The 16,156-nt window shown below is 32.0% G+C and overlaps 2 protein-coding genes across 3 annotated transcripts in view; one reads left to right on the top strand and one right to left on the bottom strand.

The window, feature by feature from the left end:
- The window catches only part of LOC111618181 (tripartite motif-containing protein 2-like), a 59,193-nt gene that overhangs the window by 27,191 nt on the left and 15,846 nt on the right, over positions 1 to 16,156 (bottom strand). The window contains exon 1 of one of the 2 annotated variants that reach the window (XM_023359649.1): positions 246 to 485. The exons of the other annotated variant lie outside the window; for it this stretch is intronic. The gene's annotated coding sequence lies outside the window, so the exon portion shown is untranslated. Of the gene's footprint in view, positions 1 to 245; positions 486 to 16,156 lie in introns of those variants that run through there. 2 annotated transcript variants of the gene reach the window in all.
- LOC111618183 (ankyrin-1-like) lies at positions 12,282 to 13,677 on the top strand. The gene has a single exon (XM_023359652.1). The coding sequence runs from the start codon at positions 12,430 to 12,432 to the stop codon at positions 13,645 to 13,647; it is 1,218 nt and encodes a 405-aa protein (XP_023215420.1). The 5' UTR covers positions 12,282 to 12,429; the 3' UTR covers positions 13,648 to 13,677.

Below are 16,156 nucleotides of genomic sequence, written 5' to 3' on the forward strand. Positions count from 1 at the left end.
TTCACCGATCTGTCAATAACAATTGCCCACGTTATAATTCGCTTCCCCCCTCTCGAATTTGGTAACAGATGGATCGAGTTATAATAAAACCCCCATTTTCGACTGCAGCACGCGCGTTTGATGTACGATTTACATAATTAAAAAAAAAAAAGATACCGGCGGGCAGAAAGGGGGACGAGAATTTTAATTGTAACAATACGTCACACGGGAGGAATAAGAGAATTAATAAACTGTAGATAACTCACCCCTACTGGCCTACGTTAGTGGAAGCGATGCTACGACAAGAAAGCGAAATTGGAACATAACGTAAAGCAACCAAATCCTCTCACCGCCGTCCTCGCTACTCGCAGCACCAATTTCGTGACTGTGACGTCACACTCCGCGCAGCGTTGAGGTGGATCGATCGGCGGCGACGAGTCGGGTCGGTCCATGTCGTTGACGGGGTAAGAAGGCAAGATGGCGTCATATCCAGACGCCATGCTGTTGATTCGGTCTTCGTTTGTTCGAAGGAGAAGCATCCCGTCGTTTAATAATTGTAAATGTGTACGTTGCAAACACGTGTTCTTGTAATTGACAAATTCGTAATAATGTGTATATTTCGAATACACGAAAAAAAATGTGTAAATTTCGAAGTAAATTTCATGTAATTTACACATTAAAATTAATAATGCGTTCGTTTCGTTCGGTAATTTACACATTTATTCGAAAACACGTGGTGAAATCTTTTCGCACGTGTTGTAATGTACATATTTCTTTCAAATAATGAATAAATACGAGCGTAATATACACATTTTTCACGCGTGTTGTAACATACACATTATTTTAAATGCTTATATTTGTAATTTACACAAGTTTTTACATACATGTTGCAATATTTTAATAAATAATACATACGTCAAACTGTAATATATATGTTTATCCACCTATACACAATAAAAATCTAGAAACAATACATAAAAGTTATTGGTCTCCTATGGTACGTTTCCTGCCCATCCTCCCCATCCTACTATGTATATTAGCTGTATATTGTAAACATATACGCACGTACACACATTAATGTGATTTAATACCACCGTATTAAATCCAAGTGTCCATTTATGTTGAAAACTACATACATATATACGTTATATTCTCAGTATAAGCAATGCTTTAAAATTAATTTGTAAAATCGTGCCTTTAAATTCAATAGGGGATGGTGGAAAGTTAAAACTTTCGAAAATTTACATTGGTTCGTGTTCTATAGCACACATGCGAGTAATATTAGAAGATGGAACAGCATCGAAGCTATATTCTAGAGTAATTTAACACGTTATTGACGTAAGAGTTTGATTAGATAAAATCATTGAAGGTTTCGCTTACACCTTCATCAAATGTTTAAAGATAATAAAATTAAATTCGTATTAAACTGTTAAAGTAGGACAACACATCAGGAGTGACCTATTTACAGATATCTTCTTCAATTTTTGATAAGAATTTTTATATTAATATACTGTACTTGCCTTTTTTCCCCCCTTATCTTATAATAAAAACAGGTAATTTTTCGTTAACAAAGGTATTTATATAAACAAGATAAGAATTTTTCTGGTTATAATTTACTAATTAAATATTACAAATCATTGAGAAACCTTTCGTATAGATAAGTACTGTACGTGTTAAACATTATTTAAACTTAAAATTATTTGAATATAGTAAAACCTGTCCAAAACGGAAATCTGCCAAACCAGAAAAATATTCGATACCGTGCGATTCCGGTTTACACAGGTTTTATTGTATTATATTATTGGGTTGTATTTATCTAATTGTAGACCTGTAGATTCCTACCGTTGTCCGTCCGTTTGTCCTTCATTAATCTTGAGAATTAGATGAAAATCGAGACTAGATATGGAAATTTAAAGACTTTGGCCCTTACATTTTGTAAATAGGTGATAAATAAATGAATAGAAAAGTATATCAATAAATAAATCAGGTTTAATTTTATTATGCTTAATGAATACAGTGAAACTTGTCCAAAACGGAACCTGAATACAACGGAAAAATTCTTCGAAACGGAACAATTACAGTAAAACCTGTACAAACCGGGCTCTCACAGTATCGAATATTTTTTTCCAGTTTGACAGGTTTCCATCTTTAACAGGTTTCCGTCAAAACCTGTTCAAAACGGAACCTTATTAGAACGGAAACCTGCCTAAACGAGAATAATTCTTTAAATCGCAGCGATTTGTCTGTTTAAAAACCTGTTTAAAACGGAAACTTGACAAATATCGGGTACAGTACGAATCTGGTTTACACGGGTTTTACTGTAATTATTCCGTTTCGAAGAATTTTTTCCGTTTTAAGCAGGTTTCCGTTTTATTAAGGTTCCGTTTTGAACAGGTTTTTTTTTAAAACATAGATATAATAAAACCTATTTAAAACGGAAACCTGCCAAACCGGAAAAAATATTCGGCACCGTGTGATTCCGGTTTACGCAGGTTTTGCTGTATTCAATTAATTACTGTTAATTTGATTTCAATATTATAATATATTTTAATTAGCTTAATTATATTTAATTATAATTAAATTTCAAATATATTACTTTAATTATTGACATTGTTTTCGTTACTGAATCTTGATAACGTTATCAATGAACTTGTCATGAATTCCTGATAATGATTACGTATATTTTACATAGAAGCAGGTGTTACTTTATAATGACGTCTAGACAGGGCCAGCAGGGCCCATTGATTCGGGCCTGGGACCTAGAAAAACCCTATATTGAGTATAAAAGCGGTATGAATTAAAATTTCTCTTGCTATATGGAGAAAAATCTATTTTATTAGTATAAAGAGTGGCCCTAAAATCAATACTTAACATATAATGTAGCCCTAAAGTCAGTACATAATAGAGGGTGGCCCAAAAGTCAGTTAATCGCGTAGAGTGGTTTCTATATTACAACGAGCTTCATTAGTTAAAGCATTACTCAGTGGCGCATTGTAACTTCATGGGGCCCGGACGAATTTGAATTAGGGGGCCCCACGTACAGTGTTGACTTCAGACATTTTTCTTCGGAGGGGGAATTTCTATTAGAGGGAATTTTTTCTTATAAAAGATCGGCTTGAGGCCCCCCGTTGGTGGGGCCCCAGCAAAATTCGTCCTCAAAGTTTTTTTATTCCCAAGTTGTTATTACAAAAATAGAATTAAATAATGACATTTTTAAAAAAAATTAATCTAAAAATAAGTTTTTAAAGTTAGTTTTTCATTAGAAAATTACATTAAAAAGTTTAATGAAAGAGAAATTTAATGTTTTTTCATTAATTAAATAATTTAAAAAATTAAAAAAAATCTTTCTAGCTTTAAATTGGAATGAATTTAATTATTCGTCTTATCAGCACTCAATAAAAAAGAATCCAGCAGCGAGTTGCGTAACTTTTCCGGCAAAAAATAATTAAAATTACGTGTAGCGCCATCTGTTACGAGATTTTATTAAAAAAATTTTTTATATTATTAATTAATATATATGTTCTCCACCTCAAATTAGTAGTGGCTTGCCCCTGTACATCATACTTTACCTTTAACAATTGGCACTGTGCGCGGGTATAGGAGAGCGCTATATCGAGGTTTGACTTATTTAATAACTGGTAAGTTAAAAAATTAAATAAAGTACCATAAGAACGGGGGGGTTGAGAAGGTTTTGAATGGGTCCAAACAAGTATAAATATGGGGTCTATCCGTCAATTGTGTTTTATATATAAAGGGCCCTACACGTTATATTCATATTGTGTTTTACGTATAAGACTAAATTTTAGGGCCCTCTATAAACGGCTGGACTCAGATCAATACGTGTTGGTAGCTTCTCTATCTGAGCAGGCGCAAATATGGGGCCCTATACGTCACTTTCCTATTGTGTTTTACATAAAAGACAAAATTTTGGGGCCCTCTATAACTTTTTCTATACTTTTGCATTGTAAACGTGAATTGACATGTTATATTCTTTGCATAATTAAGCATTAATTTATTTTAAAACACAATTTTTTTTTATGAATTTCATTTATTTTTTTAGCATTTTTAGGCTGTCGTCGACATCGCGTCGCGGCGCGCGTTGGCGAGTAATCGATTTAAAAACGATATACCGAGATAGTTTTTGACCTCATTTAACAGAGGATTTAATTTAAAAAAACATGGTTTTTCAATAAAAAAATACATTAAATATTAAAACGTTTTTAATTTTAAAAAAATATATAAAAAACTTTAAAACTTGAGCGCGACGACGCGTGCGAATTCAAATAAAAAATGTTTTTTTTTTATTATTTAAAAACAATAATATTAAATAAAACCGTATTGAATTGTAAAATTTACCTATTTTCTATTAAATTATTAATTAAATATCACTAAAAAGTGTTAAAGATATTTTAAATGAATGACGCTCCTGCCTGCGCTGAGACGCGACGTGACGCGACGTTGCCTCCGCGCGTACGTAACGAATTTAAGAAGCCGCCATTTTAAAAAAACAAAAGGCTTAAGAACATGGCATAAATTTTCGATCGTATACGTATAAAAATACAGTATAATCAAGTTTTTCTGTAATAAATAATTCATGAAAACTGTATAGCGTGACGGACAGACACACCAGACATTTTTACACTTTATTTAGATCAGGGTTCTCAACTCTGATCGATAGTGACCCCCGAGAGATCAATCGATTTATCTGGGGGGTCGATAAATTACTAGAAGTCATTTGGGGGTCGGTAGAGATCCCATTTGTAATTTATTCTTATTTTGTATCAGTGTAGAAAGGAGTTGGCGAATTAAATTTAATTTTGGAAAGTGGGCGAGGATGAATTTAGACTTACAGACCCTAAGCTACAACATATAAGAGGCCCTTTTTTCATCAAATATATTTTAAAATATGAGGCCTTAAGCTCTAGTTTGTTAATTAAATTAAGCTTACGAGTAAACTCGGCTCTGGAAAGGGGTGGACAAACAAGAAGAAATTAGAAATCCCTATTTAGAGCAATTTTACGTCACTTTTTCAGATATTCAAGGTCGTGGAGAGGTGGAGTTAGGGATTTTTCCCTGAATCTGGAGAAAACCTAGGGGTAGTTCATATTCCTATAAAATTAATGTTATTTTTACTGACAGAAAATAAAATATGTAAGACTGCTTTTTTATTAATAATGATTACGTATATTTTACATAGAAGCAGGTGTTACTTTATAATGACGTCTAGACAGGGCCAGCAGGGCCCATTGATTCGGGCCTGGGACCTAGAAAAACCCTATATTGAGTATAAAAGCGGTATGAATTAAAATTTCTCTTGCTATATGGAGAAAAATCTATTTTATTAGTATAAAGAGTGGCCCTAAAATCAATACTTAACATATAATGTAGCCCTAAAGTCAGTACATAATAGAGGGTGGCCCAAAAGTCAGTTAATCGCGTAGAGTGGTTTCTATATTACAACGAGCTTCATTAGTTAAAGCATTACTCAGTGGCGCATTGTAACTTCATGGGGCCCGGACGAATTTGAATTAGGGGGCCCCACGTACAGTGTTGACTTCAGACATTTTTCTTCGGAGGGGGAATTTCTATTAGAGGGAATTTTTTCTTATAAAAGATCGGCTTGAGGCCCCCCGTTGGTGGGGCCCCAGCAAAATTCGTCCTCAAAGTTTTTTTATTCCCAAGTTGTTATTACAAAAATAGAATTAAATAATGACATTTTTAAAAAAAATTAATCTAAAAATAAGTTTTTAAAGTTAGTTTTTCATTAGAAAATTACATTAAAAAGTTTAATAAAAGGGAAATTTAATGTTTTTTTCATTAATTAAATAATTTAAAAAATTAAAAAAAATCTTTCTAGCTTTAAATTGGAATGAATTTAATTATTCGTCTTATCAGCACTCAATAAAAAAGAATCCAGCAGCGAGTTGCGTAACTTTTCCGGCAAAAAATAATTAAAATTACGTGTAGCGCCATCTGTTACGAGATTTTATTAAAAAAATTTTTTATATTATTAATTAATATATATGTTCTCCACCTCAAATTAGTAGTGGCTTGCCCCTGTACATCATACTTTACCTTTAACAATTGGCACTGTGCGCGGGTATAGGAGAGCGCTATATCGAGGTTTGACTTATTTAATAACTGGTAAGTTAAAAAATTAAATAAAGTACCATAAGAACGGGGGGGTTGAGAAGGTTTTGAATGGGTCCAAACAAGTATAAATATGGGGTCTATCCGTCAATTGTGTTTTATATATAAAGGGCCCTACACGTTATATTCATATTGTGTTTTACGTATAAGACTAAATTTTAGGGCCCTCTATAAACGGCTGGACTCAGATCAATACGTGTTGGTAGCTTCTCTATCTGAGCAGGCGCAAATATGGGGCCCTATACGTCACTTTCCTATTGTGTTTTACATAAAAGACTAAATTTTGGGGCCCTCTATAACTTTTTCTATACTTTTGCATTGTAAACGTGAATTGACATGTTATATTCTTTGCATAATTAAGCATTAATTTATTTTAAAACACAATTTTTTTTTATGAATTTCATTTATTTTTTTAGCATTTTTAGGCTGTCGTCGACATCGCGTCGCGGCGCGCGTTGGCGAGTAATCGATTTAAAAACGATATACCGAGATAGTTTTTGACCTCATTTAACAGAGGATTTAATTTAAAAAAACATGGTTTTTCAATAAAAAAATACATTAAATATTAAAACGTTTTTAATTTTAAAAAAATATATAAAAAACTTTAAAACTTGAGCGCGACGACGCGTGCGAATTCAAATAAAAAATGTTTTTTTTTTATTATTTAAAAACAATAATATTAAATAAAACCGTATTGAATTGTAAAATTTACCTATTTTCTATTAAATTATTAATTAAATATCACTAAAAAGTGTTAAAGATATTTTAAATGAATGACGCTCCTGCCTGCGCTGAGACGCGACGTGACGCGACGTTGCCTCCGCGCGTACGTAACGAATTTAAGAAGCCGCCATTTTAAAAAAACAAAAGGCTTAAGAACATGGCATAAATTTTCGATCGTATACGTATAAAAATACAGTATAATCAAGTTTTTCTGTAATAAATAATTCATGAAAACTGTATAGCGTGACGGACAGACACACCAGACATTTTTACACTTTATTTAGATCAGGGTTCTCAACTCTGATCGATAGTGACCCCCGAGAGATCAATCGATTTATCTGGGGGGTCGATAAATTACTAGAAGTCATTTGGGGGTCGGTAGAGATCCCATTTGTAATTTATTCTTATTTTGTATCAGTGTAGAAAGGAGTTGGCGAATTAAATTTAATTTTGGAAAGTGGGCGAGGATGAATTTAGACTTACAGACCCTAAGCTACAACATATAAGAGGCCCTTTTTTCATCAAATATATTTTAAAATATGAGGCCTTAAGCTCTAGTTTGTTAATTAAATTAAGCTTACGAGTAAACTCGGCTCTGGAAAGGGGTGGACAAACAAGAAGAAATTAGAAATCCCTATTTAGAGCAATTTTACGTCACTTTTTCAGATATTCAGGGTCGTGGAGAGGTGGAGTTAGGGAATTTTCCCCGAATCTGGAGAAAACCTACGGGTTGTTCATATCCCTATAAAATTAATGTTATTTTTACTGACAGAAAATAAAATATGTAAGACTGCTTTTTTATTAATAAAGAAACATTCTACGCATTTCTTTATTCAAAAAACAAATGACTAAAAGGGACCCTTTAAGGGATAAAAGGGCCCACTTTATCCCTCCAAACTCCATACAAGTTCTTGACGGCTCTTCATATACTGGAATACTTCTGACATTTTCTATTTTGATAATTTTTCATGGGTAGTCTACCCAAATATGTCAGACCCCATCCGGCTGCTACACAGTGGACACAGCCGAATCCCATAATGGTTATGATTAAGAAAAAGCCTTCTTATTGCCCTAAGAGTAGCCTTTTTTTTTAATCACACCCATTGCAAGGTTTGATTTAGTTTATTTAGTTATGACACTATGACACATGGGCGATCTGCCGAAAGGGAAAGCCACTGGGATGACTTTCTATGGGAAAATTGCCCCTATTTAGGTGTTACAAACGTGAAAAACTCCAAGTGGACAGGCGCAAAACTACGACCAGTTTAGATTTTTTAGATTTAACAACAGATAATGTGATACCAGTGTTCAGTGGTTTTATCCATTCGGCTATTGACGGGTACCCATGAGTGGCCCATCAAGAGTGGTCACTCATTGATGGGACCATCTAAGAGTAACCACTCATAATGTGTGCCCATCAAGAATGCTCTAAGGCAGTGTTTCTCAACCTCTAACGAATCGTCGCCCCCTTCAATAAAACCGTTACGTAGTATCGCCTCCTTCACTTCAAAATTCCGATGCCCAGGGCCAAGGCTAACGCCAAATTCGTACTACATTAAATAGACTAGTGACTAGTATAATGTTTTTTGTTTAATTATTGTACGATATAACGAATAAAATATCTAATTATTCTTAATGTAATGTTTTACTGCATCGCCCAGAAAATTGTTTTTCGCTTCCCCAAAATGTAAATTGTTACTAATCGCCCCCTCAACGTGGAATAACGCCCACATGGGGCCGATATCGCCCCTATTGAGAAACACTGCTCTAAGGTATGAATTTAAAAGGAGGTCTTCTTAGTGCCCATTAGGGAGGAAAAGACAAGAAAAAAAAAAACAAAGTTTTAAACGTAATTTTACAAAATTTTTGCAAAAATTCAAGCTTTTTTAATCACAAAAAACAAATTTTCATCGCCAACTTCTCCAAAATTAAGTATATTAAGCATTGAACAAAAAAGAAAAAAAAAAAAAACCCATTACCCCTATTTTCAAAATTCTTCAATAGTTCAATGGCCATTAAATATCCATCGCGACGTGTTATTATGACGTTCGTTAGAAGGACAAAAATAATAATAAAAAATAAGAATAAAAAGTATACCAGCGAATCACGTTTTTATGATCCAGTAGCGATTACTACGCTTCCTAGCGTCACAAATTCGAACTAATCATTAGATGTCGATGGCACGCTCGAATTCATAATTGGGTCGATCATTTTTTCGAAGTAAATTATAATTAATATAAATAATTTACGAAGAAATAAAAATATGAAATAAATAATTTATTAAATTCTCCAGCGGATAAATCAAATAATAAGAATTTAATCCAATTTTTTCGTCGGCAAAATAATTTATTATTATTTTTTTTAAGTTCTACCTTGAATGGTTTAAGTAATTCCGAAAATATTTTATGTATGTGAAACGTGTCATTATAAAATTTAAGTTTTCAAGGTTCTAGAACGATAGGACAATAGGACATACATTTATTATTTCGCTAAGTTTTACAATAACCTTGAAAATATAAGAGAATAAACATACCAGATACCTTCTTACGAGCGACTAAACTTAAGAATTAAATAAATAAATAAATAAATAAAACATAATAATAATTATATATTATACTTAAAAATTCTTCTCGTATACAGAAGAATAAATAAATGACCTTTTTACCTTTAATTATTTTATATTTTTCTAGGTATTTAAATTTGTTGTATGTCCCCCCCCTCGTGTATGACCCAATACTTATCTAGTTTAATGAAAGAATCGACTTTCTTAACGCTTATTATAGAGGTTTTTATGGTTTATGAGGTATATAAAAGCGTGGCAAGTTAAGGGAATCATTCGTAACGATCAACACGATAGGGTCTCTGACCTTGCTTTGGTGTAGACTTAGATACAGTTGCTTGGAGACAACAATACGATTTATTTTATGTTTATCGATTTTTTTCCCTCTTGTGATCGATTTAATATCGGAAATTACATTTCAAACTTTATTTTTATCGAGTAAAATATTAAAATATTGAATAAATTTATTCATTTTTTTTTTAAGATTAGACAAAGGGGTGACTTGAAAGTCAGTTAACCGTGTTTTGTTTTGTGTTCCGGGTGACTTGTAAATATGAGTCGTAAATTATGTGCTTTCCTTATATAAAATTGATGAAACATGATAAAGAAATAAATAAAAATTAAGTATTTGAATACGAGTAATTTAATTAAGGCTTTACAATTGTTAATTGACTTCTGGGACACACTGTATAATATACTTAAAACACTTATTTTAAGGTTTAATTTACGAAAAAGTGTTTAAGTATTTTGATTAATGCATTTTTTAACTGTATATATATATATTTGCATATATATAATACGCGAAGTGACTCAGCGCGACCTGACGCGTCGCATCGCGCCCCATACCGAATAACAATAAAAAAAAAATAANTAACAAAGAAAACATTATTTAATTTATATTAATATGTACACTTAAGAAAATTTTAATAAAGATATTTATCTTAATTATGAAAATATAATAGCATGTTTTTTAATTTTTGGAACCTAACCCTCCTTTTCGTACTAGTTCTTTGTTTCGCATAACACGGCAATTTTTTGGAACGTAACTACCGTGTTATACGGGGGTTACCTGTATATATTATTATAATTTGATCTTGAAAATAAAACTTATAAATGTTAAATACTTTTTGATTTCTATATATACACACAGAAAAATCTTACATTAAGCTATTAATTATTATTACTATTAGAAAAAATATTTCATAGAATTACCTTATAATTAATGTAATAATAATTCTGACGAGAAGTTTTTCCATCTGGACCAGTCTCCATTCTTAAACGAACTTTAACAAATCTATCATTTTTTAATTGAGCAATTACTGCTCTTAATTGTTTTCTTTCAAATTTCAACAAGTCTACAAGATCATCTTCTTTCATACATGGATTTCTTATAAGCATGTCCATTAAAATAACCTGTTCAATATTATAGAATCCACGCATTACCATTCTTACAAGACGTTTCAATGTGGACGGCACTTCTCTAACTATTTCATCCATCTTATTTATTTTCTGTTTGAACAAAGAAAGAATATACTACTTATATTACCAAAACAATAACACATATATTATAAAAATTTAATAAACACTAATATAGACTATACTTGAATCCATTTCATAGCTTTTGGAAGATGAACAATGTTGACATTAGAGTTAAAAGCTGCTTAAAAATTAAGTTAAATTTAAATATGATTAATTCTATTTTGTATCCGACAATTATAATAAGAAGCAGAATACAAGGTTAATATATACTTGAATACGTATTTCTTCTATTGGATAGGGCAAGGAGTAGAGCAATCGACGTCAATTTGACGTCAATTTTTGGATCTATCCATTGTAAAACTAAAGATATGACGTCAATTTGATGTCATCTTTACAGGATGATCCAAAAATCAGTTAAATGGTGACCGAATCCACGATGAATATGAAAAAAAAGACTATTAGAGGCCACGAAAGAATTCTGTTCAAAGAATAAGAAAGATCAATATCCATATATACATACATTTGTCGTCCCTTGAGATATATCAGACATCAATTTTAAATATTTAAACTCATTAAGATGATTGGTTATTAACATGTTTATCTTAACCCCGATTGGTTGAGGGCAACAGCAGCTACATTTCTCTTATTTTTGCTTTTCTAATCAGAGATAAGATAAAGATGATTGGTTATTAACATGTTTATCTTAACCCCGATTGGTTGAGGGCAACAGCAGCTACATTTCTCTTATTTTTGCTTTTCTAATCAGAGATAAGATAAATTTTATCTTGGTCAATCACACAATTTCGAATTTATTTACATTGTTTTACATTGTTCTCCATCTAATCATGCACATGGCACATATATCGTCAACAAAATTTTCCAATAAGGAGCAAAGTTTGGAAACAAATAATTACATCAATGATATTTTATTTAATTATTTAATTTTAGGGGTTTCACAAGCAGATTATAGAATATCGTATCAAAGTGACCCATTATCTGCAGAGTAGGAAACGGGGCATTTGCCCTCCCCGATACAAGACAAAACCCCCTAAAATTAAATAATTAAATAAAAATTATTTGTCTCCAAGTTTTGCTTCCTGAAGCCCACCAGTGGATAAAACCACCGAACACTGGTAGTTGGTCGTGGGTTTGCGCCTCACCAATGGCTTTTCCGGGTTTGTTCACGGGTTTGTAACACCTAAATAAGGATTAATTTCCCATAAAAGACTTCCTGGAAGCATCCTCCACGTGTCTCGATGCCGTATACGAATAAAACCAAACTAAACCTCCCCGAAAATTTTATGCGGATGCTCATGCCAGTGCATAATGCATAATTCATATGAATTATGTTTCATTGTTTATATAAAAAAATCATAACAAATTTTCTTTATGCTGAAATGTTCTTAATTGTTGGCATTGTTACGAACGCCATTGTTCTCTAATAAACATATGCGTCAATTTATAGATCCATTTGAAGAGCATTCACAAGTAACTAGTCCCTTCTACGGCAAAAACCAGCAGTGGGATTAATTCTCGAAATGTCTTACATGGAATTTAAGGAAACATCTTCAAGCCACAAGTCTGAAATCTCACGTTCGTCATCGTGTACAGACATGGCATTAATCCTCTCTGAAGATAATCGGAAAAACTTGCATTCCAAAAAGAAAAACCAAGTTTTGACATTAACCAATCAGAATAAATTAGATTTTGTGGAAATGGATCATAAATTGGCAACATTTCACGAAGCAATACGTAATAATGACATCGACAAAGTGAGAGAGATGCTGGATTACGGAATTGATCCCAATGCTGAAGAATCATTTTCGCATAAAGTGCCATTGATAGAAGCGACTAAAAGAGGTTACGTGTACATCGTACAAGCTTTAATATCCGCTCAAGCTGATGTAAACAAATGTAACATCCAAGGAACTACAGCTCTACATATTTGCATGAGTCCCACCAGTATGAACACCGATATAATCAGATTATTTCTAGATAATCGCAATACGAATTTCAATGTACAAGATAAAATATCGGATAGTACGCCATTGCACGTATTAACTAGGGCATTTTGTTGTAACAAGAACACCTCCCATCAGAAAATCAAGAACATACTAAGAGATTTAGTGCCGAGATGTAACCTTCATCTGAAGGACACTTGGGGCAACACTCCATTGCATATCGTAGCGAAAAGCAGGAAGGACGATGTAGAAGTTGTAGAAATTCTTTTATCCGGAAAACCTGACGTTAATTCTCGAAATTTTTTAGGAGAAACGCCATTATTCATTGCCATAAATTATGGCAACTTCCTCACGGCTTTAGCCATTTTGAATTGCGATGTAGACACTGGTTTAAGGGATCGATTCGAATGTACACTACTTCATTACGCAGCGAAAAAGAATGCTTGTACAATTGTAAAAAGATTATTAGATAAAGGAAGTGACGTGAATGCTCAAGATCCTAATGGCGACACGGCTTTGCACATTGCAGCAGGAAGAGGTTACACGGAATGTGTGTCCATATTATTGAAGCATCCAGAAATCGAGATCAATAAGCAGAACTTAAGTGGATACACCCCTCTGATGTGCTCTGTTGACAGTAGTTTTACAAGAATTGTGAAAATACTGTTAGATGCCGGTTGCGATGTTCATGCAAAGTCTCTCAACAGTAATAAAACTGCTCTAGATATTGTAGAAGAGCGAATGATCAAGAAAAACAAGATGGACATTTATAAACTTTTACTGAGAGAAAATTAAGCTTTAAATGATTAAAAATATTAACTTTTATATAAAGAAAATTTATTGCTAAAAATAGAATAAAAATATTTTATGAAGTATGAATAAATTATGAGTAATGGCAATGATTCAATTTGAAAATTTCTAGTAAATATTTCAGTGTCCACCAGTGGACGAGTGAATAAAACCACTGAATACTTGTAGTTGATCGTGAGTTCGCATTTGGCCAACGGGCATGGGAGTTTTCTGGGTTTTCTTCACGTTAGTAACCACCTAAATCGGACAATTTCCAGTAGAAAGTCCTTCTGGGAAGAATCCTTCCACGTATTGCTTGCCATATATATATATATAGCAAGCAACCCGTGGTCTCTGTATGTACACGTATGTATAGGGTACACAGGTGAGTCCGCAGAAGAAGACAAACGAGCACTTGGTCCTCCCCTGAATCCATTCTACAAAAATTATAATCGTAAAAGTAATTGAGGTGTATAATCTTACACCCTTGACGTGCCCAAGTGCATAAAATGTTTCATTTTTTTTTTTACTCTTTTTACCCTGTTGTATTACTAAAAAGGCCTTTTTTTCTCTCTATACCCATTGTGGATTCTTCAGGCCCAAAATAGAAGCGACCAAGTACTGAGGAAAGGGCGCTGACATATCCGGCATAGGAAAATTGCCTGGGGCCCCCATCAATAGGTGGCCTCAAACCGATCTTTTATACGAAAATATTCCCCCAAGAAAAATGTCTGAAGAAATTGAATTAGAAGGCCCAAATAATGTAAATGGGATTCCGAAATTTAAATTCCCCTTGGATCCATGAAGCTATAATGCTCCACTGAATTTCATTTAATTATATTCGAAACTATTAGATTTTGTTTAACATTAATTAAGAAGTAAAACATTTTATCATTTCGTTAAATATTCAGTAAGAAACACTCGTTAATAATGCAAAGATTTAGTAATATTAAATACAGACAGACACACGAACGTACACATATTTCTATACGCTTAATAAACAAATGAATCGACTGATTATTGAGAGAAATGTTCTCTTTTAACGAAAATTTCCATAACTCATACATCAATACGAAACATATCACGAACATGGAGGGAGGACTTTTCGCACGTGCTTGTATGACGCATTAAATTGCGTCATTATTGTAGCATGTTGACGTGACTCACATCATTTCGAATTATATTTAAAAAGTTATTTAGTAATTCTCATTAATTAAACGAGAAAATTGTTTTGTAACTATGTCGTTTGATTTGTTACAAAACTCCTCAGGATTTCCTAAATATTTTATAATTATTTTAAAGGTATTCAATAATATATATATAGAGAGGTTTAAAGGGTTTATATTATGCTGAAATTCTATAGAATAATTATCAATATAAAAGAAATTAAACTGTAATATCATTAAACACTATCTAACGTAGAAAGTAGCGTAACTAAAATGGGAATACAGTCCAACCTGCGATAACGGACACCTCTCAACAACGGTCATCGACGGGAACGTAAAGAAACGGCCGTTGTTCAGAGGTTCCGCCATCAAAAAGAGGAGGAATTTGGGTTCATTTTCATGGAATTTGTATTGTATATGCTTTAAATTTACGTCTTAAAGGTCTTGGCAATAGAATTATATGATTAATTTTATGGTAAATGTGAATTTTACCATAAAATTTTACCATTAAAGGAGAATAAAATGAAGGAGTAGTTGTAAATATATTGTAGTTATGGTAGAAATGGTAGAGGAAATATATTAGAGATTAACTTACGATATTTAAGTAGAATCACTTAAAATAATAAATGTAATTATGGTAATTATGGTAAAATTAATTCTTAAAAAACGTCTAATGATAATAATTTAAAGGATATTTTAATCTAAAGAAATGGCAAAGGAACCAAAACATTTAATGAATATCATGATTATTAAAATGGAATTAAATTAAAGGAATAATTGATGAAATTAATTACAATTAAGCCCCCATTTATTGTAATTATATTTTATTTGATTATTCTCTAATTTAAAAAGAAATAAATAAATAAAATAATAAATAAAATATAAGTGAAAAACATAACAATACCATAACAATCAATTAAATTTTAATTTAAAATTAAACTTTCTTATGATTTATTATATTATTCTACACAAAATAGGCCTATATATACATTTTTTTAAAATAATAATGTCTATATAATTATTAAGTGGATAAAATATATTAAATATATCAAATTAAATTAATAAAATATTATAGAATTTTGCTTGTAAACCCTATTATAGATGCTCTATTATAGACTTATTTCTTGCCTAAGGCCCTACAATATTATAGACTTATTTTGCCTATAGGCCCTACAACAAATGCTGTATTATAATAGCTATAATTTTTTTTTTAATTAATACCCAATTTTCCTTCAATTTTATACTCACCCTTTCATCTTTATATTAATTAAAATGTAATTAATTCACACATTAAATCTGTAACAAACACTTGTGTGACGTGATCTATAATATATATATATATATATATA

The sequence above is a fragment of the Centruroides sculpturatus genome, unplaced genomic scaffold (assembly GCF_000671375.1).
Source record: "Centruroides sculpturatus isolate CEXI.00-Female unplaced genomic scaffold, Cexi_2.0 scaffold257, whole genome shotgun sequence".
Lineage (NCBI taxonomy): Eukaryota > Metazoa > Arthropoda > Arachnida > Scorpiones > Buthidae > Centruroides > Centruroides sculpturatus.